This window comes from Tympanuchus pallidicinctus, unplaced genomic scaffold, assembly GCF_026119805.1.
Source record: "Tympanuchus pallidicinctus isolate F22 unplaced genomic scaffold, pur_lepc_1.0 scaffold11, whole genome shotgun sequence".
Taxonomy (NCBI): Eukaryota; Metazoa; Chordata; class Aves; order Galliformes; family Phasianidae; genus Tympanuchus; species Tympanuchus pallidicinctus.
The window spans coordinates 9229392-9256637 of record NW_026294627.1 but is presented as its reverse complement, the minus strand read 5'-3'; the positions used below and the strand labels follow the sequence as shown (position 1 = coordinate 9256637).

Genomic DNA, 27246 nt, shown 5'->3' with positions numbered 1-27246 from the left:
AGGACAGGGGACCAGAAGATTCACATGGAGTAAGGAAAAAGGAAAACCTCACCACTCCATCTGGTCTCTGCAAAGCCCACACCTATCCCGAGCACATTGAGTGAACGTTTTGTTAAGAAAACAAGAAACTGTTCTACTTACATAGATCCTTGTTCTTACGAAAATAACCTTTGATTACATACTGGGTACCAGCATTACTGTCTATCTTGTCTGCAGTTTGTTTCGGACATTTTTTGGCCACATAACCCCACTGATAACTTGAAGATTCCAGATTTTAAAGATATGTCCCCTGAATTCAGCATTGCTGCATTACAGGCCAGTTTTTGAATGAAAGGTCAGAAGATATGAAAAAATACAAAGGGATTGTGAGAGACTATTGACAGAGGGCAGATGTGCAACCTTCGCAGTAATGAGAAAATATTAAGAAGTTCAGAGTTGAAAACCTAAAGTGAAAGCCCATGTTCTAGTTTAATTACTTTAATAAAGAAAAGAACTCTCCAAAGAATCTTTTTTCATCCCATCTGTATATGCAAATCTAGAATTAAATCAATACTCTAAAACATATCTATTTCAAACACTCAAGCAACCCTGCTTTTTCTCTTTCTCTAATCTATCTCTCCATGCATCTCTTTTTTCTGTGTTGATCTTTCAGGGTACAATTCTGTAGGGTTGAAGCCAGTTGAACGTTTGTTGTTGGCTCATGTAACAGGAGGTTAAGACCCAAAACTAAATCTCTCTGCAACTGTCTTGATAGCTATCTTTTCTGGTGCCAAGAACCTGAATACAAACAGTAATAGCCTCAGATGAAAGGTCAAACAGTAAACCTTGGAGGAGAAAAATCATTAGCCCTGGAGTCAGATATTCTGACTTTGTTATTATGCAAATGAATTTAATGGGTTTGTAGACTTTACATCTGTTATAACTAAATTTCTACCTCCTTACAAACAGGCTTACCATACCTTCATTCTCTCACTTAAATAAGAAATTAATGGTACAATAAAAATGATCTGGAGGGATGTCAGTTTCTTTGCATATACTTTGCCATTCTCTGTGTATTTCATGCAACTTATGTTAACCAGCTGAGTTTTCTCATCAGTGTGGTTTAAATACTTGCTTTATATTTTTTTTCTTACATATGCTGCAAGAAAACATATAGAATGAGGCTTTTAAAATAGGTTAATCAAGCAAGGCCAAAAATTAAGGCTAATCTACATTTTAAAGTCTTTGCATGCACAGCTTCTGGAATTATTGTCACAATAAAATCATAGAACTTTACATAAAACATTAATGTAGATACAGATTATACAAGCAAATGATTTCCCCACTGCAGTTTATTCTATGCATTCCTTGTTTTAACCTGCATCCCCTGGTTAAAGACACCAGACCAGATAAGAAGAGTTTCATGCATGGAATACCATTTACTCCTGGCCATTTCAATAGTACAGCCATTCCGGTTACACGTTGTGGTTCATGACATTCATCCCAGCAGAAGTTTCTGCTCCAGCTAGTGAACTGTTGCCAAAGGGTTGTATGTGCTTTGAGGGAAAACAGACCACCCAAAAACTGAAAGTGTGTTGTGCAAGAAATATCAAAACAAAGGCCAAAAACTCTAGAAGGTTTTCATGCCCTTCCTGACATTGCACATAAATCTTGACCTTCGTTACACGATTCATGCAGATGATTTTAAGTTATGCCTTGAATTGTTCTTACTCAGAACTCAGCACATCGATGTGGTCAAGCTGTAGCTGATGCTATCTGAATCTCGATGGTGTTCATGCAGAGCCTTCCCGAGGCTGGACAGGATTGCCCTTACCGACAGATAAACATCAAATCCTATTTAATGCACAATCTCCTACCTCAACACAGAAGCTTGTAATTCATACTCTATTTGATTGTGAAAGACCAGGATATTTCTTAAATCTGATAGCAATGAAAATGAAATACATTGAGTTATACTGGAGTGGAACAGGAACGCAATTCAGGTGATCTTTAAATAAAAGCAATATTGAGCCTTGACTACATTCCACCTTCTCTTATTAGACTGTATGCATTTCAGGCACTGAAAGTAAAATATTATAGCTTCCACACAGAAACAGCAAGGTAAACTATAAGCTTTGTCTGTTATTAGGGCTTTTAAGTAGAAGGAACAACAAGGGCTCCCAAAGACACTGCAGACAACATCAGCATGCAAGTCACCTCGCCATCGTGATTCCCTTCGAAACAATGACAACTTTTGTGTTTGGAACATGATTTCACAACCCCATGAGACCAGAAAGCTCTCAGTGTTTCAAAAAAGAGATTAAATGTTAATTCTGTTGGTCTTTGTCTGAAATTTACTCTTTCTATGAAATTCAATCCTGCACAAAAAGCCAGAATCAGGATTCAGAATCCCATCAACCCCATTTATTTCTTTAAAAAGGCTTCTGTGCAGAAGTGAGTTTCAGTCTCTGAAAGAAAAAAAAAAAAGTTGTATTACTAACAAAGAATGCAAATAATAATAATAATAATTAAAAAAAAAAAAAAAAAAAAAAAAAAAAAACAAGAGAATCATTGAATTATAGAATCGTGGAATGGCCTGGGTTGAAAAGGACCTCAAAGATCATCTAGTTTCAACCCTAATGCTGTGGGCAGGAGCGCCAACCAGCAGACCTGGCTGCCCAGAGCCGCATCCAATATGTTCTGCCTATGACCCTTACACTTCAGAAGACTTTAAATTTTTAGAAATACTTTTAGATTGGTATGGAAATTCTTTAAAATACACTTAGAAAAAAAAAAAAACTGAAATATTTTCCATATAACTACTAATTACTTAGTTAATTATAACTATTGATTTCCTAATAAACTAGTAAATTTCTCTGTTGATAGTGGCTAAAGAGTGATACAAAAAATGACAAAAATTATGTTAAGGAGGCAGCAGCCAGCAGGGCTTTGGGTCAGTCTTACACTTTACAGGGATTTCCCTAAAATTACAAAAATCAATTTCCGTTGAAGAAGAATAGGAAGCAGAGGAATGCAAGATAGCAAGCCTCTTTAGGAACTTTGTAGGAGATTGAGAAAGAAAGAATGAGAGAAAGAACAAAGGAATGGAAGAAGGATGACCCTGTGTTTAGTTTCAGTGCTCCAGGCACAGCTTTAATTGAGAGCCTCCCTATATGCCCTAGCAGCTTTCAGGTGACAGTCTTTTCAGACAGTCTTAGTCTGCTCAGTTTGGGGTGCATTAAAAAAAGCGTGGCCAGCAGGTTGAGGGAGGTGATCCTGCTCCTCTGTTCTGCCCTGGTCAGGCCTCACCTGAAGTGCTGTATCCAGTTCTGGGCTCTCCAAAACAGAAAATACATGGATCTCCTGGAGAGAGTCCAGCGGAGGGCACAAAGATGATAAAGGGCCTGAAGCATCTCCCCTGTGAGCACAGGCTGAGCAACCTGGGTTTGAGAAAAGAAGTCTGAGAGGGATCTTATTAATGTTTATACATATGTTAAGTGTGAGAGACAAAGGGACATGGCCAACCTCTTTTCAGCAGTCTGTGGGGACAGGACAAGGGGAAACAGCCATAAACTGCAGCATAGGAAATTCCTCACCAATATGCAAAAGAACTTCTTTACAGTGAGGGTGACAGAGCACTGGCACAGGCTGTCCAGGAAGGTTGTGGAGTCTCCTTCTCTGGAGATATTCAAGACCCAACTGGATGCTTTCCAGTGCAACCTGCTGTAAAAAGCCTGCTTTGGCAGGGGGTTGGACTCAATCTCCAGAGGTCCCTTCCGACCCCAATGACTTTGTGGTTCTGTAATTGAAGTCTCTCTAAGTGGGCAGAGCAGCACGCATATGGTGAAGAGACAGGAAGTTCCTGCTGTGGATGTATGATGCTGAACCTCCTCCTGCCTGCTGAAAATGTGTTTTAAAAGCAGGAGAGCTTACCACTGCAGGTGCCCTCAGCTAAACTGCTTGGTTTGAAAGTCAGAGGTTTGCTCTGGTGAGCTGTTGAGCTACTGGTGTTTGTTAGAGAGCAAGAGACAGCTTGATGGCTGCACTAACTCCAGCAGGCCTAACTTCCCCATAGGAGGGGGTGCAGCAGGTTTGTTTGAATGTGAGCCAACATGGTGCTCAGCATGGCTGGGGGGCACAGAGGGTTTTGCAAACACTGCTCTGGTGCAGGAAGCAGTCCCTGGGAAATGAGCACAGGGTTGGGGCTTAGCACTGTTTCTCCTTGGGAAAGAATAACCCACAGAGGAAGGGTCCCTTGAATGGAAGGAGCATCCATATTATCCCATCTATCTCCAAATTCTAGAAGAGCTCAAACTTCACAGAAACTGTGAGTGTAGAAATATTTTTTCACATGACAGGTCAGTTTGCCTAAATTTGTAGGAATTATTTTTGGAAATATAGTGAAGAAAACTGGCCTCTTTGGAAAACTTGTCTGTTGACTGGAGGCCCACTTCTAACACAACCCCACAGTGCTGATTGCTCTGCAACAGGGGCTCTATGATTACCTCAAAAATTACCAGGAAACTCAAGATCCTTCAGCAAGAAAAACCGCTCAACTATCAAAAGCCAGCACTCCTAACTGCAATTCTTCATCCAATTTAAAAAATAAGGAAAAAAAAAAAAAAAAAAAAAAAAAAAAAAAAAAAAAAACCTCTTATATTTTCTATATCTCAGCTATATCTAATATATCCGTTGTCACTACCTGGTGCTGCAGCGGTCCAGCGGCGAGGTTTGCTGCACTGCGTCGCTAGATGGCGGCGTTGGAAGCAGGAATCGCGACGAACAAAGCCCAGCAGAGAGCAGCAACCCGCCACGCTGACATTAAATCCCGGGCAGCATCAGCTCCGTTTGTTTATTTGAAAACACACTTACTGACTTTAAAGCAATTAAAATAAGTGCCAGACCAGGACTTTATGTCCCTTAATGCAATATAATCCTTGAATTATAACCACTTTAATCCTTGCAATATAAGCATTTCAGATGGGAATTTGACCCACCACCTCCACAAACACCTGTTCAGACCTCTTTGTCTACATGAAAGACATACAAAACCCAGAACAGTGCTATGCAAATAAGATGAGAATGAACTGCCTTTCATTTCCAGGTATTTCCCTGTGATGGATTACCACCCATTCTAAAGAGAAACCTTCACAAGGTCCTGTTAAGATAAAGAAGTATAAATAATATCATTGTCGTGATTTCCAGGGTAGCAATATTTGCTAACACCAACCAAGCGGTGAAAAGCAAATTTAAGACACAAATCTAATTTTTACGATCTATACAGGTATTGGCGCTGGACAGAATCCAGAGTCATGTTCAGTAGAAGCTCGTTGTTGTAGATTTTAAGTTTCCTCCTTGGTGTACACAAATCCAGAAGATGTCTCGTTCTCTGAGCAGTGAACTTAGTACAGCTAAGTTCCTCATGATTTTTCTTCTCTCCCATCCTGTGCTGCAATACCACTGTATTCCCTGTGACCAGGATAACATTCAGGCCTCCTACTGCCAGCTCAATACAGGGTTCCTTCACTCAGTAGTAACAACCAAAAACTGCCCAGCATGGATGTTGCTCTCAGCGGGCGCTCTGCTGTAGGGAACCCCAAAACAGAGGTCAGAAAATGGGCAGGAAGCCCAAATCCTGAAGCATTGGCTCTGGGAAGACCTATTACCCAGCCCTTACCCAGCCCTGATACTTCACCTGGAAACAGCAGGAATCAGAGGGAAGCACAATCCAGGGGGTGCTCCTGCTGCTAGGAGGCCTAGTGAGGAGAAGCAGGCACCAAGTGTGATTTACAGACATCAAAAAAAGCAATGCCTTCTTCCAGGGCAGACCACAGAGGACAACTGGCTGGCAGCATAGGCACCCCCAGTGTTCCAGCTCCGGGTGGCCCTGGCCTGGCTACGCTAAATCTCCCCATAATTATAGTTGCAAAAACCTCTGTTTCCATATTCCCTGTCATCTGGGGGTTGAATGTGCTAAATTTATCAAGTTTGTTCCAAAGACAGAAGTGCACAGCTGAAAAGAAGCTGTTCCATTGAGAAGCCTCAGGCCAGGCCTTGGTGACCTGTGTGAGCGACTATTCTTCAGGGGCTGTAATGATAGGACAAGAGAGAATGGTTATAAGCTTCAGAAGACTAGGTTTAAATAAGATATAAGGAAGAAATTCTTCATGATGAGAGTGGTGAGGCACTGGAACACGTTGCTCGGAGAAGCTGTGGGTGTCTCAGCCCTGGAGACTTCCAAAGCCAGGGTTGGATAGAGCCCAGGGCAGCCTGATCTGGTGGGAGGTGCCCCTGTCCAGGACAGGGAGTTGGAACTCTCTGAAGGTTCTTTCATAGAATGAATCATAGAATGGTTTGGGTTGGAAGGGACCTTTAAGATCATCTAGTACCAACTAGTACCAGCTACAGACACTTCCCTCCAGACCAGGTTGCTCACAGCCCCATCCAGCCTGGCCTTGAATGCTTCCAGGGAAGGGGCATCCACAACTTCAGTAGGCAACATGTTCCAATGTGTTACTGCCCTCACAGTAAAGAATTCTTCCTAATAGCCCATAAAGCCTCAGGAACATACCCTGGCCAGGCTGAAATGCAATCAAAACCAGCCCAATGCTCCCCAGCTCTATTTCAGCCTGCTAGATGAGACCGTGAGGGCAGGGAGAGGATTCGAACCTGTAACCTCAGTCACCGCAGCACCGCGCCTCTATCCATAGAACTTGATCAACCCACGTGACTATCATCCCCTTCCCGCAGCCTTCCATCACTTCCGTAAACATCCCGGCAGTTGAGTGACAGCGATAATCAGCCAATCGCGGCTCGCGGAGCGCCGAGGGGGGCGGTAGCCTCTCCTCATCCGCTCTGGCGCTGGAGCGCGGGAAATGGTAACGGTGAGCGGAGCGTTGAGGGAGCGGGGATGGCGGCGGGCCGGGACGAGGAGGGGCGATCCGCGCGTCCAGCAGCCGCCGTGGCTGCAGAAGGAGCGCGATGGGAGGCGGTGCTTGTTTGGGTATGGCGTAACGTGGCCTTGTCGTACGGGTTTGTATTGTGGTGTGTCGTCACAGCTTCCCCATGGAGACGTTCGTCGGAAGATACGAGACAAGAAACAAGGCAGCGGGAGCCGAGCCGCCGTCCAAATCCCGGGTTGACTGGAGACGCACTAAGAGGGAGCGGATCCTGTGCTACAGCGATGAGGAATCCTCGTTTACCTCGGAGGAGGAGGAGTCATCCGTGTCAGAAGGTGAAAATGACGAAAGTGATGTGAAGGGCAGCCTTTCCGACCAAGAGGAGAAAAGCCGCGGTGGAGAACTGGCGGAGGATGGCGAGGATGAACGAGTCGTGCCTGGAAAGCGTAGAAAGTTCAGCAGCTGCGTGCTGGAGGACAGCGAGGACAGCGAGGACAGCGATGTACTCGTTAGGAAAGTTTTTGCTAAACGCCGCTGTGTGATCGATGAAGACGAGAGTTCCCAAGAACAGCGGTTTGGTAAAGCCGGCCGTGCAGAAAATGTTTCTGCTGCGAGGAAACGGGAAGTGCTGGCAAAGCTGCAGGACCTCGCAAAACAGCGGGCGACTCGGAGCTGCGCTGGGAGTGAAAACTGCGAGGTCTGGATTCTGTCATTGAAATTCGGTCCCCCTGGGAGTTCAGGGGAGGATGATGAGTAAGAGATGTGAATCAGTAGGATTTTTTCGTTGGTTTTGGTTTTATTCCTGAGAAATCACGAACCCTATCACATTTCAACAGTAGTTACCTATTAGCTAAATAATAATACCGACTGCTAAAAATCATTGTCTAGAAAACCTTTTTCTTTTTTAGTTGAATTTTGATTGCTGAGGATTTAAGAATTTCTCTTTTTTCTTTTTTATTTTTCTTCCCTTATTCTTTCATTCATTCAATTGACTGAGCAATTTAGAATGCAGGTATCGACCCTGCCAACAGAGGGGTTGAAATTAGATGATCATTGTGGCCCTTTTCAACACAGGCCATTCGATGATTCTGTGAATTCTGTCTATCGTCCCTATGTAGTCAGAAGGGGGAAAAAAACATCTTTGGTGTTCAATTCTCTGAACTGAAGAAAACTGAAGTAAAGAATAGACATGCGAGAAGAGTATGGCATTATTTTTTATTCTTTTATTATTATTATGAGCATGATATTATTATTTTTAATGGCTGTTTACGAGGGTGGATACTGATAAGACAAGGGGAATGGTCTTAAACTGGGACAGAGGAGATTTAGGCTAGATATTAGGAGGAAGTTTTTCACACAGAGGGTGGTGACACACTGGAACAGGCTGCCCAAGGAGGCTGTGGATGCCCCATGCCTGGAGGCATTCAAGGCCAGGCTGGATGTGGCTCTGGGCAGCCTGGTCTGGTGGTTGGTGACCCTGCACATAGCAGGAGGGTTGAAACGTGATGATCTTTGTGGTCCTTTTCAACCCAGGCTATTCTGTGATTCTATGATTTTTCTCAAGGCACAAAATTTCTTTTGGAGTAACTTACATAGCTCAGGTTCACTTGATGCTATTGATTCCTGTTTGGTCTATGTAACTGGAGCGAGATACATGTGAAGGACTGATCTAAAGTGGAAAGTAATTGTCACATAACACAGAAAAATGTATTTCTGGAAATAAGTTATTTCTTGTTAACTGAACAATTGGTGTTATTAGTAGCTCAAAACCTTGTCTAGTAGATATAGTACTTTCTTAGTGCAAACACTGAAAGTAATTTATTTGCTTTTAAATACTTTCTGACATTTAATTAGGATTCTGATGGTGAAGCAGAAATAGCAGAGGAACCATTCTGCCAATTGCTCCTCACACCAGAAGGCAGTGAAACTGACAATGGAAGCTTGAAAGATTTTATAGTTGATGATGACGAAGACAATGATGACAACGTGGAGCACGTTAAGAGTGAAGGACATCCGCGGCAGAAAGAGCTAAATGTATCAAATAGCGGATTGCTGGCACACTACGTCCCACACTGTAAGACAAAAACACGTCACAATTCTGTACCTACAACCTTATTTTGCTGCTGAAATAAGCATTCAGGGGCTCTAAATACAAAATAGTGCTCTGTAGCAGGGTATGATAGTTTAAAAGGATACATTCCTGAAAGGCTTTCATTTATTGTGAAAGTAGTCGCGGTTTCCACAGTAAACTTTTACAGTCCTTCTGTATCTCATTAAAGGGAGGGTGTAAGTTGGAAGAGAGGAAGGGGAACCCTGTTACTCTCATCTCTCTCTTTTTTTTAAAAAAAAAAAATAAAAAAATTTTGGTTTGTTTTAGGATGGAATTGTTCTTTTTGAGACACAAAACCTCCATCTTGTGATACATACACCAAGAGCAGACGCATTAATTCTGGGTGAATTCTGTTCTGAGGACTAACGCAGGAGCCTTTCAGTTAGTTTGGGTCTTCTGCTTCTTTATTGTTGATTTTTGTGGGTTTTTTTTGTTTGCTTGTTTGTTTTTTAATGCAGTAAGACTGTTGAGGTTTCTGAATTCTCTGCTCAGTGTTAGACCAATCGCACAGTCAGAATGCCTCTCACATTGGTCAGATTCCTGTAATCTTAATGAAAACTGATGTCTGGATTGGTGAGAAGCCTGAGCCAGAAGTTTATACTATTTCCCCTCTTGTGTATGTTATTTTAGAAGCAGGTTTGTACTGCCAGGATAGTGGGATAGTCATTGCTATTGTAGTGGCTATAAGCAATTCTGGATCTTCCCCATTAAGATATGAGCAGAATTGTGTGTACTCGAAAGAAAATTAGGAGAAAAATCACAACCTTCTGTGGTTTGCAGTAATTCCTGCTATGCATAGACCAATTTCTTATGTTTGTGGTTGAGTTCTTCCTGTGTGCTCGTGATGAAAGGAGGTATGACTTTAGGATGTGCTAAAATTGGTTATGATCACTGGGATGAGAAGCACTGTTTAAATGTAAGATCTTAAATGAGAATTTTGGATATGGGACATCAACATTATTTTTAAACCCATATGTAAATGACTTGAAAATTCTATACTTGCAGTCATAAAAATGATAATCTGACAATTGCTGACACGTTTTTCTTTTTCTTTTTTTTTTTTTTTTAATTCTGCTTATATTGTATTTTTTCCAGTTTGCCACAGTAGTCCTTATGAACATTTCCAAAGAATAGTAAAGGCTTTCCTCATAAATGCGATTGACGACACTTTTCTGAGCTCACTGTATGGTAAGTACATCACATTACAAATACAGTAGTGCATGCTTAGAATTAATAGATGATTTTAGTTATGGCAATTATTCTGTATTTGATTCTTTTTCTTTGACAGTTGTTCTTTGAGGTAAATTTCAACAGCAGGCAGTCCTTGTTGGCCGAGGAAGCGGCTTTCAGCACATGGCCTGGTGGGGCCAAATGGCAGCCCCAGAAGTAGGCTCAGAGGCACCACACGGATGCTCTGGGGGTGGACTGTCGGTGTCAGGTTGTGGAAAGCATCAGCCAAGTCTGAAGGGAGGCAGATCAGCTATGAGGATGAATGAGAGTTACCTTATGGTATTCTAAGGAATATCATAAGCTGTGAGCATGACCTGGCATAACCAACGGCACGTATTCAAAACTCAGAATGGACTTTTCTGAGTTCATGAAGGTCAATCTCTTTAGTGTAAAAATAATTTAGAGCAGCTAATTTAGTATTAGACTAGCCTTTTATTATGAACGTTTTAAAAATCTGTCACAATCTTTCAAGCTTTCACTGTAGCTGACTTACTGAAAACATACATGAGAGAACAGTAGATTGTAAGTAGCTGTAACGACAATGACAATTCAGTTTTTATATAGAAAGCTAAGACAGCCAGTGGAGCTTCTCTCCTTTGCTAATGCTACTAAAAGACTAGGAAAGGTAACTGAGTGAGTTTCCATGTCTGCACATACTGAAGCCTGAGGCAGTAAGGATTGTCTTGTAGCTGTGGAAGTCCTGTTTAAATCCTGGAGTCTAGCACATATCTGGGAGATAACTGTGGAGTAGTTGTTTCATTTATCTTGTTATAGTTTATTTCATTTGCTTGAGTAAATATTTGAAGCTGTTTATGTTGCTCAACAGCAGCCATGTGACTGCTGCTGAAGGGTAAAGGTCACCTTCTGTGTGTTACTTAGAAGTGATGGAGTAGAGAAGCACTGTCAAAATTTCTGTTGGGAAGCAAGTCAGAGCAGTTCGATTCCATGGATTACAACCTTCTCTTTTATAGTCAGAAACACACAAATTAGGCGAGAAACAAGACTCCTTAAATCTTCCTTTTCCATTCTTTTAAATGGTTTTAAGTGAGAGGTTCTCCATTTGGGTTGACAGTTTTTCACTTTAACCATGATTGTAGAGTTTATTCATGTACTTCTTGAGAGGCATACTTTTAAAATAAGTAGTTCATCAGAGAGCTGGAATACCCCTCCTGTGAAGAAAGGTTGAGGGAACTGGGCTTGTTTAGCTTGGAGAACAGAAGGCTGCAGGGAGACCTCAGTGTGGCCTTGCAGTGTTTGAAGGAAGCGTAAAAACAGGAGGGGCAACAGCTGTTTACAAGGGTAGATAGTGATAGGACAAGGGAGATTGGTTTTAAAATGAGACAGGGGAGGTTTAGGTTTGATATTAGGAGGGAGTTTTTCACTCAGAGGGTGGTGACACACTGGAACAGGCTGCCCAAGGAGGCTGTGGATGCCCCATGCCTGGAGGCACTCAAGGCCAGGCTGGATGTGGCTCTGGGCAGCCTGGTCTGGTGGTTGGTGACCCTGCACACAGTAGGGGGTTGAAACTGGATGATCTTTGTGGTCCTTTTCAACCCAGGCCATTCTATGATTCTGTGATCAAAGATGCATGGATCACTTACATGGATAACATTAGTAAATTCAGTAGTAATTTATTAGAATCATTCACGGTTCGCAATATACAGAAGCATCACGTCCTTGAAATTTTTACTTGAAGAAATATGTACAACATATGATGGTCAGCCAATCAATAATGCCTGTTGCTGAACAGATGGAACAAGACAAAAGAAGTATGCACAGGATATGTTGCTCTCACTTCATTATTTGGATGACCGTTACATTCAGCCCCGCCTTGACAACTTAATCTCTAGAAGCCGCTGGAAAGACCGGTACAAGGTTTGTAGCATCTACTGTAACTACAATAGTGAAGTGGTCTCCAGATCATATTTTTACTGGCAGATTTTGTCAGTAGTATAATTCTCAGTACCAGTACCATAACCATGTACATGTATGTTCTCAGTGACCTCAGTGCTTCTCCTGCTAACTTCACCAGATGCTTTTTAGAGGACTTCTTGGCGCTCATTCAGTGTTCTAATGGAATTAAAATCTTCCTCCAACAAAAAGAACAACTGATGTGTTCATCATGAATCTACTGCAACTTCTAAGATATGAGGCCATTAGACAGTAGCCTAGTCGCTGTATGTGAATTAGTAGCATGCTGTTCGAGTTGTAGCTGTGTTGTCCTAATGATCCCCCCTATAATGGAGTATGGGCCAGTGGTGAGATACAGTGTATTTATTTGAAGTAGGCCAACTGATAGAGTAACCACCTTCACACCCTCAACAGGGAAGGAAGGAGGCACGAAAGGGAGCTGCAGGCCTGGATGCAGGAGCAAGTCTTTAGAACTGAAGCCAAATTAAAGAGAACTGGTGACGTGTTAGAAAACGACTGCGAAGGTACCTGCTCCCAACTGAATGCCAGAAGATTTCCGACTTGAAGCTTGGTTTCTCTTACACTAATTCTGTGCGAGTAGAAAGTACTTAGCAACCTGTTCAAGTTCATGGAGATTCTTTAATGTTATCCGAAATGTGTTTTTCAGGAGCGTGTGGATTGTTACCCAGGTGTTCTCATAACCTTGAAAAATCCAACCAATATGTCTTGTCAGGCATGTGAAATGAATCGCTACTGTAAGTTCAATGTGCTGCTGTTTGGAAAGCTTTATAATAGTAAAACTCTGGAAGCAGATGACTTCATGTCAGATGACAAGCAGGTAATTTCAAACAAACCTCATATCATTATTTTTAAGCTTTGTCTAGTGTTATGCAAATCATACAAAGAGTAGAAGTCCTGTCAACACCTGTCAGCTGCTGTGTTTTTAAGTCTAAACTCCCCTTCATTTTTAAAATGTGACAGCCATTTTGCAGTTGGGTTCAGCTAGGAGTTGTGAAGGAAGTTCTTATGAAAGTGAGGAGGAATGGACACTTGTCCTCTGACCCCCCCAGCCCCTACATCTTGAGGAAAAGATAATAACCTCACATAAAAATGAGTTTTAACAAATAAATTGTTGTTTTTTTTTTTTTCCCAAGACCTTTGCTTTCAGCTGCTTTGCCATTTAATGTTAGTACCTATTACAGCATGTGTACTTACACTGTATTAAGTACTAAGTGTATCGCATTGTGAGCTGAACCTCATGATTAAAAAAAAAGACTCTAAACCTAGCTTTGTTTATTTACTTATTTTGTTTTCTATTAGAAGCATAATTCTACCACATCTTATGTCCATAAGAAGAAAACTGATGGAAGACCTGTAGTTCTTCTTTCATTAGTTTTGTCTAACTGGCATGAGATCGATTTCATTGATCATTATTGCATTCAGTCAAAATCAACATTTATCTCAGTTTTTCTTCTGTTTCAAGTCTCTGTAGTCTCTGTAGTTTGAGTTGTATTCAGGAGAGGAAGGAAGCTGTCTAGATTCATGGTATGCTACATAGCCTGCTGAGCATGCTTTTGTGTGTCATCAAGGCTGACAGCACGTATGAAGATCTGCCTACTAACTAAAGTTTTAATATGAGCACTCATCTGTTTTTTCTCAAGAAGTTTTTTTGTTTAGTCAGAGAACGCTCAATAGATGATTGGAAATCCTAAAGAGTGTTTTAAAGAAATGAGAATAATCTATAGCAGTAAAAAAACTACAGGGCTGAGCATTGCTTTGAATGTGCCTGGCATTCCTGTTTTTTTTTAGCAAGTATCTGAGAAATACTGTGACTTTATTTAAAAAAAAAAAAAAACTTGAATAGATCCTATCTCCCTTGTGCTAGAGTCTGAAGCTTTAAATCAGGAATGACATCTGCCTCAGAGTTACATCTGTTCTAAATATCAGAGTGCCTTTTCAATGAAGCTGGATGACTTGAAAGCCCTTTACCTTTCTGCGTGCCTATAATGCCCTTAAGACATTCCCAGCAGGAGTCTTGCATTAATTAGCTGTCAGAAACATTATAAAAGCAACTTTCTGTGTAATGGGCAATCATCTCCATTGAATGGCTGTGTTTTTTACTTTGTTGCCCAAAAGCAACTATGTTGGGTCACTGGGTTTGCTAATTCCATGCCTACTGTACTACTTCTGGAGGGTTCCTACTGTGCGTGGTCGCTGTAGGTCAGAACGCAGAGTGAAATAGTGCCACTGTCACCATAGCATCCAGGTGCCACCTACTCAGGATTTTACTGCTTTATTCTTCAGATGTTTTCACATCTGCCTTTTCCCATGTAGCTGTTTGCTCAGGACAGAGTATCTTGATGTTTCAGTTGTGCTGACACTTGAAATTGTTGATCTTCTTTTGAGAAGGCTTCTTTCTAACTACCTCAGTATTTTCTACTAGAGCCTTTTCTTTGCTGCGGAACAACTTGTTCAAGCTAGAAAACATTTCCCTTTCAGTAATCTTGCATCTTTTTTTCCACTCTGTTGCCTTTGCTAGGACATGTTGGATTAAATTGTGTCCTTGGAAGGAAATTTATCTTTGTTACGTAACGTTGCGTTAGGCAGCCATTCTAGGTTTTACATTTCAGGGCTGAGACTTCTAAAGACCTCGAGTCTTAAGACACCTGAGTGCTACCAGTATTTATGGATCTCCACATCAACTGTACAGCTAATGGTATTTGTTATGGTTAAGTTTGCATATGGCCTTCCTGAGTAATGTAATTCCCGACCTCTTATGATAAACTCAAAGCACAATTTGTCAAATATAAGATACTGCTGCATCTGTGTAGCAAGCTGATGCCCAAGTTCTGCTTTTCTTTCAGGACATGTAGAAGGTGTATTCCTTTACTTTGTGCATCTAAAATGATTTCAGGACACAGATGAAGCACTTCAGTACTTGCTGAAAAGACAAAAGTGTCAGTGCAAGATGTTTTCAGAGCATGTTTCGAAATAGGGTGTGATTGCATTTCTTACACAAAGTCCTCAACAGACTGCAAGCTTACCTTACTGAAGTACACCTTACTGAAGCTCGTTTGCATCTGTGCCAGTATTCTAACTTGGACATTTGAGGGATGTCATTGTAATTATCATGTCACAATAACGGGCTCTGCAAGTCATGCATAGTGTGGTAAACCTGTGCTGCAGGTTTTTTTTCTTAAAACTGATCTCAGAACCTGCTGAACAGTAGTTCTTAATATTGCTTTGATTACTATCTGTTTGCATGATAATTAAGAACTTGGTTTTTCCCCTTATTTGTTGCAGGAAAGCACCAAGTTCTTAGGGTGTGGAGAAGCCATCTTGCTTGTACATTCATTATTTTACAATTAGAGACCTCAATGCAGGGAAGATCACTAATTGAGAAATCTGTTTTTCATGTGAGGTGTGCACCTTACCTGAGCAGAAATAATAAGTGGACTGGTGCAGAAATTTAATCTTACTGATATTTCCACAGTTAAATTGGAAGCTGGGTTAAAAACCCCTGTATTATTGTCCAAATGTTCTCCTACATCAGTTGTTCTTCCACTTTAGAAAACACTTGAAATATCACACTGAACATTAAACTTTCTTTCTAGTTCATTTTTATTCTCTCCAATAGACGATGAGGATTTTTCTGTATCCTGCATAGCCCAGTATCTGGTGAGATGCCACATGCATACTCAATATAGCTCAGCTGCTGGAGAACAGGCAGACCCAGGAGAGAGAGTGATTGAGCACTTTGCAGTAATTTTTACTAATGGTTTGCTAATGCAACGTTCATTTTCCTATAGTGACCTGTAACTGAGGCTGCTAAAGGTACTGTTTTCAAGTTGGTTTTCAAAGCTCTTCTAGCAGAGCATTGATCAGCCTGTCCTGCCAATTGAGGGAAAAGAAAGAACAAAAAGGGCTAAGGGAGCTACATAAAACTGACACTTCAAGAAAATAATTGACTGAAAGAAGGCAGTTCAGAACTGCCAGATCAGTTTGAATGGAAATACTTATTTGGGCTATTTCTAAAGTTTTCTATGAAAGTACCCAAGAAAAGTGGTTGTGTAGAGAACAAAAACAGACCTCCAGCCCTTCTTCTGCATAAAACTTTCCTTTTTCTCTCGTCTCTAAAGTATTCTGCTTTGCCAATAGGCCTGAAGAGAAACAGCTGTTCTAGTTTTGCTTAGGCTTGCAGTGATTGCTGTGAGTAGCTGCCAGTTCTCATCCCTCCACCGTCAAAGAGAATTGAACAGTTTAGGTGTCCCCCATCTTTCTCTGCTCCTGTGCCACCTGGGTTATGAACTGTTTTCTGCTCTCAGACCTGTTGTTCTGTTTCTATTCATATCTATGCTTAGAGGGCATGAATGCAGTCACTACATGTTATGCTGTTGTCAGGCTATGCTTCTGCATTCCATACAAAGTGATTTAACACAGCTTTGGCTGATACGGCCAGCTTGAGGAGATAAGTTAAGCACTAGGATAGAGTCACTGAGGACTGCGAGGGGGAACAAATTAGAGTGTGTACAGTACTGAGATTCTTTCCAAAGCTGCATTCTGAAATAACATTGTATTTTTAGACAATCTCTCTTGCTTTATAACACAATAAGTAATGTGTTATAATTGTATGGGTTTTTTTTTTTCTTTTTTTGGTCTGGCACTTTTCCACTCTGGAAATTCTTTACACCTCACACAAAAATAAACCATGAAACTCATTACCACAAGGTACTCTGGAGAACAAAAAAATGTAATTGGCTCCTAGAAGGGATTAGACAGGTTTTTGGGGAAACTCATTCCAAGCTATGGAATATAATAGCTGGGGTGATATAGAATTTCTTAATCGTTGACTGCTAGAAGTTGGGTGGTAACACATGTACGTTCTGGTGTTTTTTCTTATGTCTTGTGCCACCTTCCAAAACACGTCCTGTTAGCTGTTATCACAGGGCAAGAAATAGGCCAGGCAGGCTATCAGAATGCAGAATTCTATCTCCTATTTTCTGTCAAGTAGTGTTCCAGACACCGCGCTTCATTACTTGGAATACTTCAGAAGCTATAAAATACCCTATGAAACACCACATTTCGGTTTTTGATTGCTTAATTATTTGACATGTTAGAAATTTGAAGAAGTCAAGGTTTTGCCTTGATTAATATGTCTTGCTCATTGAAAGCACCAATAGCACCAAACACAAGCCTTAGTTTTTCAGCTTTGGGCAGGTGTAGAAAGTGGAGCTGCATATGGGTACATAGGCGTCATTACAAGAGAACTGCACTGCAGAAGCAATCTTCTGTTATCTCAAGTTGGTTAACTTGTAGTTTATACACATCTTAGGTCAGATCAAATGTTCTTTTAAGTTAATGTGCCTCCATTGGCTTAAGTGATATTTCTCCTGTTTATATCACCAAAACTGCTGGTTAATATATTTGAGAAATAAAGTATATTTGGATATTTAAAAAAATACACAACCTTAAACTTGCATTTATATTTATAAAACTTATGTAGACAAAATATGCTTTTCTGTTCCTGTCAGTAGATACAGCCAGGTTGGACAAATAGACCAGATGTTACAGGGGGCTGCTGACAGACACAACCATTTGATTATGCATTTAGGAAAGTTTCCTAATGCTGGATGTGAGCATTGATTAAACTGATAACTTGTAATATTTTAAAAAGAATATTCAGATGGTTACCAACAACTGCGACAAAAGACATTGCTGTTGTGCCTGAGGACTGGTGGTATTGCAGTATAGGAGGTGGTTAGTTGAAACTTCATGTGTGTTCTGAAACAGTAACACCATCGCAGCCTGTGTTACTGATGCAAAGAATTTTGACTTTTAGCCATTTGCCTGCTTGTTACTCTCGAAGATGTAACAAACTTTGCACTGATGTAACATGTTGCCCTTGAAGCTTGTTTCTGTTGGTGTTTTTGGTTCTTCTTACTAATGCTGTATCAGTTTCTCTTGTGAAGACCTGAATTTCTTCATACAAGTATTGATTCTCTTATTTTGGAGGGTAGAAAATCTGAATCCAAAAGCCAGCCAGACGTAGACCACTAAGATGATCAGAGGGCTGGAGCACCTCTCCTATGAAGAAAGGTTGAGGGAACTAGGCTTGTTTAGCTTGGAGAACAGAAGGCTGCAGGGAGACCTCAGTGTGGCCTTGCAATATTTGAAGGGAACGTATAAACAGGAGGGTGGACAGTGATAGGACAAGGGGGAATGGTTTTAAATTGAGACAGGGGAGGTTTAGTTAGATATTAGGAGGGAGTTTTTCACACAGAGGGTGGTGACGCACTGGAACAGGCTGCCCAAGGAGGCTGTGGATGCCCCATGCCTGGAGGCATTCAAGGCCAGGCTGGATGTGGCTCTGGGCAGCCTGGTCTGGTGGTTGGTGACCCTGCACATAGCAGGGGGTTGAAACTGAATGATCATTGTGGTCTTTTTCAACTCAGGCCATTCAGTGATTCTGTGATTTAGATAGTTATTAATACATTTTTGTGTATGTATCTGTTTACATTCATGTGTCTCTACTAGAAGAATACCTATGTATTATTCAGTGTACAGAACACTAGAACTGGTGTTTCCTGTCCCTAGGACAGGCCTGCACTTTCAAAGCAAAAGTCATCAGTTTCTCTGCTTTCACAGTATGATGGTCACCTAAAATGCCAATGAGTTTATAGAGTTCCTCCTGCAGACAACAGAGATTCTGTTAATTATAAACAGAACTTTGTACAGCTTTTGCAAGACAGCAGTGCTGATAACCTGTCATTGCACAGACTTGCATGCTGCCTGCTTGTGACAAATTTGTTCTGCCCTGATAGTGAAATCTTTATTTATAGCATCAGTTATTTCATTATTGAAAAAATCTTCCTAGTCCGACTGATAACATTTTATTAGATAGGCTGACTTTTCCATCCTTTATACCCTCAAGATGATCACTGTTCTACCTGAGAAACTGATGAGTTTACTTTGATGTAGGTGTTGAAGGTCGGCGTAGTGTGTGCAAATCGGACCAAAGTTTATCACAATTTGAAGCACTTCAAGTACAAGTTGTATGTGGAGTGCAGCTCCATGACCAAGTTGGACGGTGTTGAGGATGAACCAGTTAAAGACACAGTTGAACGACTTTTCAGCCAGCTGGAAGAAACGGGATGGATTCAGAAGGTATGACTGAGTTACTTGATTTACTGTTTCTCAAGCAGATAAAATCAAACTGAGATAAGATTTAATTTAATTGATTTAATGGTTTATTTCTGAATTAATGTTTTTTACTAATTATACCGTGGCCTAACTGTTCATTCACTGACTCAATCTCTCAAACAGTTGCATGCCCACTGCTTTCACAACACAGCTTTGTCAGCTCCTGACATCAAGCTTTCTGGCAGCTGCATGATCTTGGGGCTGTGGTGGGCAGGCTCCTGTTTAATTTGGAAGCAGCAGCACAACAAACTCAAGCTGTAACTCCTGAAGGCTGGAAACGTACATGAAGCACAGCAAGAACACTTTTCTCTCTACATTGGAGTACTTTGATTTATTCAGAAACACTTGATGAACAATATTTTAAGATTCAAAGCCAGGCTGGATGTGGCTCTGGGCAGCCTGGTCTGGTGGTTGGCGACCCTGCACGTAGCAGGGGGTTGAAACTGCGTAATCATGGTGGTCCTTTTCAACCCAGGCCATTCTATGATTCTGTGATAATTCGGAGTACATTTAGCAAGCTTTCAGATATCGTTGCTTCTGAATTGTTATTGCCATGCTTCTTAACGTATTGAAGAGAAACATAGAAAGCATTTTTTGCATAATTCAGTTGTTATACCTTGATAAAGTAATACAAGTTCTATTTTATTTGCAGAAATGTAATGATCTTGAAAACTACATGAACGATGCAGACAGTTTCCAAGAAGAAAAAAATTGATTAAGTGGACCTACAGCTCTTTTAAAGACACCTTGTAAAAAATTGAATGGCCTGTTTTATCTGTATGCACTTCACCTCTGCTTGTTCTTCAAGATTCTGATAATCTAAAAGACCGTGTTATGCTTAAATCCACAGGTCTGTAAACTACTGCTTAAGAAAATCTTGTATCTTTTTTCATCTGTGTGAATAATAACTTGAAGTTTTACCAAATCTTTCCTTCCATTCTTGCTGCATCGGTCACTTCAGGTTTCCTTTTATTCTTAAAAATAACAGATCAGTATCTTTTTGCTTGTGAAACAAAAGCTCTGCCCTCTGCCTGTTGATGCTGAGCTGTATCACTGGGAAGGTGGGAGGTCTTGAGACTTTTTGAAGTGGGGATATTTGGAAAGGTAAGTCTGTGTTACACAGGAACATACAGGATTTGCATCATACCTTCCTTGCTGCTTGTTGTAAATTCTCAAGCAAGTTCAACTATTTAGAATAATAGTTATGATGAAAAGGACCCAAATGCAAAGACTTATTTCCCCTCTGAGGAATCACTAGGACCTGTTGTAAGGCAGCAGGGGAAATATTATGCAATCCTGACTATATTTGCAACACAGCAGTCATTCCTCTTCAGAGAGTAGGTGATGAGTCACATAGCGGGCGTCACAGGGTCTGAGGCTGGCATAGCCATCTAGGTGCTTCTCGGCCCCACAGGGCTCTCTCTGATGCTCTGATGCTGTCTGAGGCAACTTATTGAGATCTTAAATGACAAATTGTGTTGTGCAAACATAATGGCAACAACTTGCAGTAACTAAAAAAAAACCAAAAATAATGGATTAATGTGGCCATGCAAGCTAAGCAAGAATTATTCCAGTATAATCTGACAACAGAAAGCAGGAGTTATCTGGAATCATGATGCATGGTTTACCATGGCGCAAGTAGAGTAGACTTTGAAGACTGGGAAGGGTTAGGTACTCTGTTGGCTATTCCATCCTGGTATTTTGTGCTGCATATAAAGTTAAATTGACATAACCTAACAGAAGATGCAGGGCGCATGGTTTTGAATCCTGTTAGGAACTGTTCTTAGACTCTGCAGTATGCATATATTCTTGTTAGTCTGTTATAGCTGAGAAATTCAGTAAAGGGATGAATGATGCTGTTAACCCTCTAGATTTTTTTTAACAAATTGCTTTCTCAGAACTAAAAGTAGGGAAACCTTTTTTTCACATATTTGTCCACAAAAACTTCTCATGTCTGATGTCCCACTCTGTTGGTAATATGCTGACCAGCTAGGCAACTACTGCCAGGCATACCACATCATGGTCAAAATCTGTTGGCTTTTTTTCTGTAGGACTTTTTTTTCTGTAGGACTTGTTATTCAGTAGCCTTGTTCCAGCATTCCTTGTAAGTAATGAACCGTTTTCATATTTTAAGGGGTTGAAACTCAGCAGTGGGTTTAAGTGGTGTGAGAGTGAGCTAATATCAGTTCTCCATTGCACCACGTGTGTTGGTGAAAAATGCCAGTAAAGACACTGAGACTTGCTCTCAAACTTGTAAACTTATAGGTGAAGATATTATTTTCATACCTTAATTTTCAGTTAGATATGTAAATATTCTAAGATTTTGTATATCATACTTATTTCCCTGGTTATCAAGCTGAAGGAAATCTCCTCTTTTGTTGTCCATCCCTGTTTTTCAGAGAATGTTAGTGAGAACACACCCATCAATCTACAAGTACCCAGGAATCAGTCTCAAGCATTTCCCTTTCAGGAAAAGCAGTGCCTGCTGATGCCATAGTTATTCCTGTTAACAAAATCTCTATGCTTCTGTTGATACCTTTAAAATAATTGTTTTGGTGTAACTTAACTCTCATGAAAGAAATCTGGTTTGCGAAGAGTGGATCTCACACTGCATAACAAAGTGCACACTCTCAGATCTTCCCAAATAGTAATAAATTGTGCTGCTTTCTGAATGTTCTGAAAGTTCTGGAGAACAATTTCTGTGTTAAAAAATTGCTATTGGAATGAATGGTCACATTTCTTGTTTTGCCACATTTCTTAGAATCGTAGAATCACCAACGTTGGAAAAGACCCACAGGATCACCCAGTCCAACCATCCACCCATCACCAATAGTTCTCACTACACCATGTCCCTCAACACAAAATCCATCATTCCTTGAACACCTCCAGGGTCGGTGACTCCACCACCTCCCTGGGCAGCCCATTACAGCGCCTGACCACTCTTTCAGAAAAGTAGTATTTCTGAACGTCCAGCCTGAATCTCCCCTAGTGCAGTTTGAAGCCATTCCCTCTATTCCCTCCTATCACCAGTTACACAAGAGAAGAGGCCGACCCCCAATCACTGCAACCTCCCTTCAGGTAGTTATAGAGAGCAGTGAGGTCTCCCCTGAGCCTCCTCCAGACTGAACGATCCCAGCTCCTTCAGCCACTCCTCATCAGCCCTTTGCCAGGATGCCATTGGCCTTCTTGGCCACCTGGGCACACTGTGGGCTCATGTTCAGCCGAGCATCAATCAATACCCCCAGGTCCATTTCCTCTATGCAGTCCTGCAGCCACACCGCCCCAAGCCTGTAGCGTCGCCTGGGGTTGTTGTGGCCGAAGTGCAGGACCCGGCATTTGGCCTTGTTGAAACTCATCCCATTGGCTTCAGCCCAGCTCTCCAGCCTGTCCAGATCCCTCTGTAGGGCCTCGCTACCCCCGGGCAGATCCACACTTCCAGCCAACTTGGTGTCATCTGCAAACTTACTGAGAGTGCACTAGATGCCCTCATCCAGGTCATCAATGAAGATACTGAAGAGGACAGGCCCCATAAGTTGTTTAGTAGCATTAAATTGAATGCTACTAAAGTCAGAAGTACGTTTGGGAAATTTTGGCTTGCTAAGTAACCTTAATATTTGAAGAAAACATACACTTTGATTGAAAATGAAAATTCAGAAATTATTCTGGTGGTTAACTTTGATCATGTACTTTGAGCATTCTTGTATGCCTACTGCATCCCAGATGATATTTTTTACCTCCGCTTTGCTTGCCTGAAAAGTTTCAGCTATCTACTTCTTTCTTGGCCTTGCAGGCATCTTATGCTTTTCTTTCTTTAAATAAATAGCAAAAGTTCTTGGAAAAAAAGCACCTCACAGTCTGATGGAGTTTTGCCTGTGACATCACCAGTTGGACACAGAAAATGCCTAGAATTGACATCACTAATTTCTATTTCAGTAGGAAACTGATGACATGGCTTGGCAGGGGACTGACAAAATGTTTGTATGTGAACTGTCTCAGACTTTGATGCTCTTCTCACCAAGATTAGAGGAAGTGATAATGTTTTTGTGGCTGCTGTTTCACCTGAAGAGCTTCTACAAGGCAGAGAACGTGAGGTATCATTATGACATGTTTACATTCGTCTTCACTTGCAAAAAAAAAAAAATTGAAGAATTGTTTAGAAGATCCATATAAGTCAAAATTCAGGTTGGATTTTGCAGGACAAGCTGTAACTGCTCAGTGCTACATAGCACACAGTGCGAAGAAGGCTCCTACCAAGAAAGGTTTTCAGGTCCAATTGAGGTAAGAATATTTATAGTGGAGAAATTCTGTGCAAATAACAACTAGTGGGAGAGGTCAGAGATCTCACCATCTTTCATGCTTTATTTTCCACTTCAGAGACTTCGAGTGAATTTAGTGGGTGAGAAGATATAACGTTCTGATAGGGCATTTTTAATTGTCTTTAGTTTTTGAAGTCGTAGCTCTAATTAAGATAAAGTGCCTGTCTTAATGCAACAATGAGGAGAGATCAGTGTGTGATTAGAACCGGAGCAGGTGATTAATGATCATACTTGGAAATTGCTTTAGTTTCTGTAGGGTTTCAATCATCTGCTCTAGTTGAAGTTCTGTGGCCTGGGACTATGATAATGATAAAATTGCACACCTTATATTTATGCATAGGATCAGCCTGCCAAACACAATGTACTTCTAAGAGAGAAGGTGTGTATTCTATGTCCAATACTGGCAGGGAAGTATGAAGTTTCTTCTCCCTTTGTCCCTCTCTTTTCAGAAATAAAGTCATTTGTGAATCAAACAGGATGGCAAACTTTGCTAACAGGAGATAGCTGATACTGTATTTCTTAAACATGGTGAAAGCATCTCCTGTTTCCCAAAAGCAGCTATTTCTAGTAGCTCAGCAGGGAATTACAGGCAATTCCCATGCTTAGCTCTTCTAGTTTACTATTATTTGGATAAATAAAGGCTTGTAGTTTTATCCTTCTTTAAGTCTTCCTGGATAAACAGAGTGGGTGTGTTAGATAAACGCATGCAAATACAGTGCTACTCCAAGAGAAACAGCCAGCATGAAGTGCACTTTAAAAAGTTAGCTTGCTGATTCTGCTCTGAGAAATAAAAAATATCTGTTTCTAACCTGAATTTAGAGACCAGACAAAAGAATGTAGGAAAACATGACTGAACAGCCAAGGGATAGCATGAGGAGCATGTGAAGTGGTGTTGAAGGAACCCTCTTCGTTCTATAAATGTTCCTGTTTAGTTTACATGAATTGTGGTCCTTTTCTAGGTGATACGGGATGATGTGTTTTTGTTGTGTGCTTTTTTCTTTCCCCTGCTATTTATAAGATGTAGGCACAGTTTCTTTAGATTTCTCTGGGGATTAGATTCTTGATTAAAAACCCAAGTGTGTTGAAGATGGCTTTTGTACAGTTCACAGTGCGATAACACATGAGCCTCGGGTCCAAACTTTCAGGGCAAGGAAACTGACCCAGCTGCAGTCAGTCCAGAGCTCTGCTCTGAAGCTTAGTGATGTTGCAGGCGAGCTGTATGGTATATTCAGCATGCCTACGTGTGCTTGTAGCTGCAGTCGTTCCAAATGGCAAAGAACCTTCACTGAAAAGCAAATAGTGGCAATGGCTGAAAAGCGAGAGCCCTGGTTTGCAGAATTCTCTGCGGCACTACAACTAAGCATGTGCCATTTCAGTGGGGTTAATACAACTGAAGTCATTTGATACATGACTGTTAAGCGCAGATGAACACAGTATGTGCCCAGATTTCAGCAAGAACTAATTTCTTTAAGTGTCATGGATTTTTGACGTAGATGATGGTCTTTTCCTTCACTTTTTGGAACGTTATCAGCACAGTGGGACTTCCATGGTGAGCACCATTGAGTGCTTTGCCGATTTGGAGAGGGTGCTGACTTAGGAAACCCAGAGCTTCGACAGCAGCAGGAAATTCGCACAGAAAAATACTCAAGCATGACAGTTCACGTGAGATTACTACAGCATTTCAAGAGGCCACATGTTATTGTTGGCAGACGGGGGAAGGGGTGGGGGGGGAATCAATTATTCAGGATTTGTTACGTTAATGTTTCATCATGTGTGCTTCTATTAGAAAGCATGTGACACGATCACAAGTGATGTCTGATGGTGCTAAGAGCCAGCTGATTTTATGAAAGCAACGAGCCCGTTCAGAACTGGTACTGCTTTCCAGGGGCTGGTAACATTCGGCAGCGTCCCGGTCAAAACTTGAATGGCTGAGCGATGGGGTTCGGGTATTTCCTTCTCTCAGACAGCAGGGGCAGCATTTGCTGTACATTGGACTTGCTACGCAGCCCTGCAAGCAGCTGTCTCGCTCTGCCAGCGATCTATATTAAACCACAAAACACATGAGATGCTGCTTGGCAAAACAAAGTGAATCTTAAACATCTTAAAGTTACAACTCAGAAATCTTTGTTTTGAAAGACGGTTCTCTGAGCCCTACAGCAGCTTGTGGGCGAGGACTCCTGCATCTGCCCCTGTATCTCCCCGAGCAGCACCACCAATTTCAGTCTCAATGCAACGCTGAAGACCTCAGCCAAGGCATCATGTAAAACCCTGCTTCCTTTGCACGGGATTTGTGTCACTGTTGCACAGCAGAGACATCCGAGCTATAAGCAGTGAAAAAAAAAAAGCCCGGAGGGGCTCAAAGCAAAGGTAACATTGTCCGTTATTGTACAAAATTTCTCCCCCCCCCCTCCTTTTTTTTTTTTTCCAACATTGCCAGCTCATTGTTCTCGACAGATGCATGCTACCATTACGTATCAAATAATAACCCACTCTTCCTCAGTTGTTCAAGGTTAGACAAAAAAAAATCCTTTTTTCCTGTTAGCTATAATGCCTTCCTCTGAACGTAGGACATCCCCAAACCTGTCCTTTGGCTGGGGAATAAACTCTGCACTGCATAAACACTCAGATCCTGAAAACGCACCTGGAGAGATGGGGGTCATGCAAACAGTGTGAGGATAACCCCCATACACCCAGCACTGTGTATTTGGAATGAATTTCAAGAAATGTGTCATTTCACCAATAGTATTTAAAGGATTTGTGAGTTTGGAAGTTGAAGGGTTGGCATCAGGTCCTCTGTATCCAGGAGGACCTGGATCCCAGGACGCTGCGATGGAATGTGTGAGCTTTTCTGATGGGCCGCCCTGCAGAACCAAGTTGAGGTTTTGCATCAGCGCTGTGTCTCCTTGTGCTTGAGGCCACTTTTATTCTCAGAGCGTTGTGTGAGAACGCGGGCAACACAGACCTGGCAGCACAACCGTGCATTGGTTTAACAGACCTGACCGGGCCCAGCTATTTCTGCACCTCACAGAAGCAAAGAGCCGCAGGGGTTGGAAAGGATCTCTGGAGATCCCCCCCCCGTCCAACACAGCCCACCTCCAGAACTCCGCCCGCAGGGTCAGACCTCTCAGCGGCCGCCCTCGGTGCCAATGAGGAGCGGGGCAGGAGCAGCGCCGAGCCCGAGGCTTTCCCGGTGCCGGACACCCAAGTGACTCCGCTCTGGGCCGCACCTCCTCCATCCCAACCTCGACCCAACGCGTGAGAAGGCATCGCTTGTTTTTCTACCGCCCGTTCCAGAGCGATCCAGCCGGCAGAGACGAGGTACATCGCACAACTCCCTCGCGCTCGCCGCTAGCTCCGGCCAACGGGGGAGGGAGGGAGAGCGACAGGCGGCTCTCCGCACCGCCCTGAGGCCCGGCACCCAGGTACGGCGGAGCGAGCGCACGGCGAAAGGGGATTTCCTCGGTCCGGTCCCCCGCGCGGCCGCTGGGAGGCTCCGCCGCTCGCCCCGGCCCCGGCGGCGCCGTCGCCGCGCCACCCGCCCCCCGCCCCCGCAGGGCCCGCTCCGAGAGCCCCGCACGCACCGCGGGGCACGGCCGCGGGC

At 42.1% G+C, this 27246-nt stretch overlaps 1 protein-coding gene across 3 annotated transcripts; it reads left to right on the top strand.

Moving 5' to 3' along the window:
- Positions 1-6749: 6749 nt before the first annotated feature.
- Positions 6750-22011, top strand: CCDC82 (coiled-coil domain containing 82). Of its 3 annotated transcripts, XR_008203470.1 has the most exons (9): positions 6754-6863; positions 7038-7575; positions 8733-8952; positions 10084-10176; positions 11969-12093; positions 12797-12967; positions 19108-19293; positions 19982-20433; positions 21729-22011. XR_008203470.1 is itself a non-coding variant. In XM_052670939.1 (8 exons), exons 2-8 carry the CDS (start codon positions 7045-7047, stop codon positions 20042-20044), a joined length of 1389 nt encoding a protein of 462 aa, XP_052526899.1. In that variant the 5' UTR covers positions 6750-6857; positions 7038-7044; the 3' UTR covers positions 20045-22011. The 3 variants fall into 3 exon arrangements, 2 of the variants coding, with proteins under 2 accessions (XP_052526899.1, XP_052526898.1); XM_052670939.1 differs by having other exon boundaries at positions 6750-6857; positions 19982-22011; XM_052670938.1 differs by having other exon boundaries at positions 19982-22011.
- Positions 22012-27246: the final 5235 nt, after the last annotated feature.

Excerpts from the sequence above, each read along its gene's own strand:
- CCDC82 (XM_052670939.1), top strand. The coding sequence starts at position 7,045 with ATGGAGACGTTCGTCGGAAGATACGAGACAAGAAACAAGGCAGCGGGA. Across the intron at positions 8,953-10,083 it reads GGCACACTACGTCCCACACT|TTTGCCACAGTAGTCCTTAT; the intron begins GTAAGACAAAAA and ends TATTTTTTCCAG. Across the intron at positions 10,177-11,968 it reads TTTTCTGAGCTCACTGTATG|ATGGAACAAGACAAAAGAAG; the intron begins GTAAGTACATCA and ends GTTGCTGAACAG.